The sequence below is a fragment of the Mangifera indica genome, chromosome 16, assembly GCF_011075055.1.
Source record: "Mangifera indica cultivar Alphonso chromosome 16, CATAS_Mindica_2.1, whole genome shotgun sequence".
NCBI lineage: Eukaryota > Viridiplantae > Streptophyta > Magnoliopsida > Sapindales > Anacardiaceae > Mangifera > Mangifera indica.
This window is the reverse complement of record NC_058152.1, coordinates 3,183,195-3,185,472: the sequence shown is the minus strand read 5'-3', so window position 1 is coordinate 3,185,472 and position 2,278 is coordinate 3,183,195. Positions and strand designations below refer to the sequence as shown.

The 2,278-nt window shown below is 31.1% G+C and overlaps 1 protein-coding gene across 1 annotated transcript; it reads left to right on the top strand.

Annotated features, from left to right (window-relative positions):
* The first annotated feature begins 601 nt into the window (after positions 1-601).
* LOC123199590 (disease resistance-like protein CSA1) lies at positions 602-1,248 on the top strand. The gene is made up of 2 exons (XM_044614621.1): positions 602-649; positions 739-1,248. Exons 1-2 carry the CDS (start codon positions 608-610, stop codon positions 1,246-1,248), a joined length of 552 nt encoding a protein of 183 aa, XP_044470556.1. The 5' UTR covers positions 602-607.
* The last annotated feature ends 1,030 nt before the right edge of the window (positions 1,249-2,278 follow it).

Below are 2,278 nucleotides of genomic sequence, written 5' to 3'. Positions count from 1 at the left end.
CAAACGAAGTCGGTTGTGGGATCATGAAGATATCTTTTCAATATTAAAGGGTAATATGGTAAGAGTTAAAATACTAATTTGTTATTTCTACTTTATACATGAGATATTATAAAATATTAGCTTGCAAAATATTCATTTGTAGTTATCATTGGGAATTAATTTAATTGGTATTGGGTATTAATGATGCATTTCTTATATTTCTTATATCTACATGTTTTGAAAAAAAAAATAAAGCATTTTCATACTGACTTTTCTTCAATATGCTCGTAACTACCAGGGCAGTACTACAATTCGAAGCATACGATTGGATATGGCTAAAGTGGCCAGAGTTACATTTAAATCCCAAAACATTCAACAACATGCAAAACCTAATATTCTTGGAATTTTATGGGTTCGAGCCTGACAAGAAGGTGACTAAATCTGACTCCTCTGTATTGCGCCTTAACTTAAGATTCTTGAAAAATAATAGCTCCAATGATGCAAAGAAGGTGCATGGTTTTGAGGTCCTTAAATATGATTTTGGTGAGCTAAGGTACCTTTGTTGGCATGGATATTTTGCCAAATCATTGCCACCAATTTTAATCCAAAAAACCTTGTTGCACTTTTGATGCCTAATAGCAAAGTTGAAAAACTGTGGACTGGTAACCAGGTATATGTTAACGCTATATATATTGCTCTTTTTTACTTCAATATGTATGTTATTTATATTTGTTTTAATTCATTTAATTTTTTTTACAGAAACTTGTTAATTTGAAACATATTGACCTCAGTCACGCTAAGCATCTATGTAGAATGCCAAATTTTTCACTTATCCCAAATCTGGAGAGCTTGATTCTGAAAGGTTGTGCAAAACTCAAGAGTTTCTCATCTATCCATAATCTCCATAAACTTGTTATCCTGAATCTAAAAGGTTGCAAAGGCTTAAAAAATTTTCCAATCAGTGTTCATTGGAGATCTCTACAGGAAGTTTATCTCTCCAATTGCTCAAATCTCAGAACAGTTTCATATCTTCCTTGTACAGTTAAGATATTATATCCAGATGGAACTGCAATAAAAGAATTGCTATCAATAGAGCATCTATTTAGACTAGAAGTGTTGGATCTTAGAAATTGTTCAAGACTTGAGAAGTTACCTGAGAGTGTTCGTGAGTTAAAATCTCTTATACGTCTTGATCTCTCGGGTTGTACCAATCTTGACAGATTGCCAAATGACATAGAAAATTTAACGCTTTGGGGAGACTTGACATGATGGAATTTGCTTTTGCAGAAATACCCAACAATATTGGTCAATTACTCTCATTGACATATTTGTTTCTTGACCAAAACAATTTTGAGAGCCTACCAGTGAGCATCAAAAACCTCTCTAAGTTGGAATGGCTTTCTGTAAACAATTGTCAAAGACTTAAATCCTTACCAGAGCTTCCGGTCAACTTACTATGTTTAGAACAAATAATTGCACGTCTCTTGAATCAATATCAAGTCTACCGGCTTCATTCCTAAGTTTTCGGGATTTTTGGGAGACAATTGGCTTCATAAATTGTTCCAAAATAAATTTAGATTTGACAGAGGCTCTTTGTTATATTGACAGAAAACTACTTGCGTGGGGTCTCTCAAAGGTAAGTCTATCTCTTAGTTTCTCTATTTTCCCATGTCAATTCTTTTTCTATTAAACTTGAATCTTCAAGATTTATAACTTTTATCCTCCCATTCAAAAGATTGAAAATTTAAATATCAGTGTACATATTTCATTTTAATGGTAAAAGACATGTGGATTAAAATTTTAATTTTTTATAAACTTATCAAATAACCCTAGCCTTGTAGTGCCTTGCCAATATTAGGATTTTAGGTGTATTTGGTACGTTTATCGGATTGGGATGATAAAAGGCCAACAAATTAGTACTCTGATTATCAAACCACACTTCTTTCTTAGAATAAGAACACCCAAGTTCATCAAAATTAGAGTTGACTGCTGTTGGAATTAAGATAGGTCATAATTGAACAAACTACTGTTAAAAAATCAATATATATATAAATTTTTTTAATTTGTTATAATGAAATACTAATAGTCTTATTTAAATCAGGAACTTTAATTTGGAAAATTTTAAATGCATATAAAATGATACCACATCACTAGATATCAAAATTATCAAATTGATAAGGAATAAAATCTAAGACAAAGTTGATAATCTTTAATCAATATATTTTCTATTTGAAACTTTTACTTATTATTTAAATGTGTATAAATATGTGTGTGTACAGGATATGGGAGGAATGATGGT

Bases quoted from the DNA above. Each gene is read 5' to 3' on its own strand.
- LOC123199590 (XM_044614621.1), top strand. From the start codon at position 608: ATGCCTAATAGCAAAGTTGAAAAACTGTGGACTGGTAACCAG. The intron at 650-738 runs GTATATGTTAAC...TTTTTTTTACAG, and splicing joins AACTGTGGACTGGTAACCAG to AAACTTGTTAATTTGAAACA.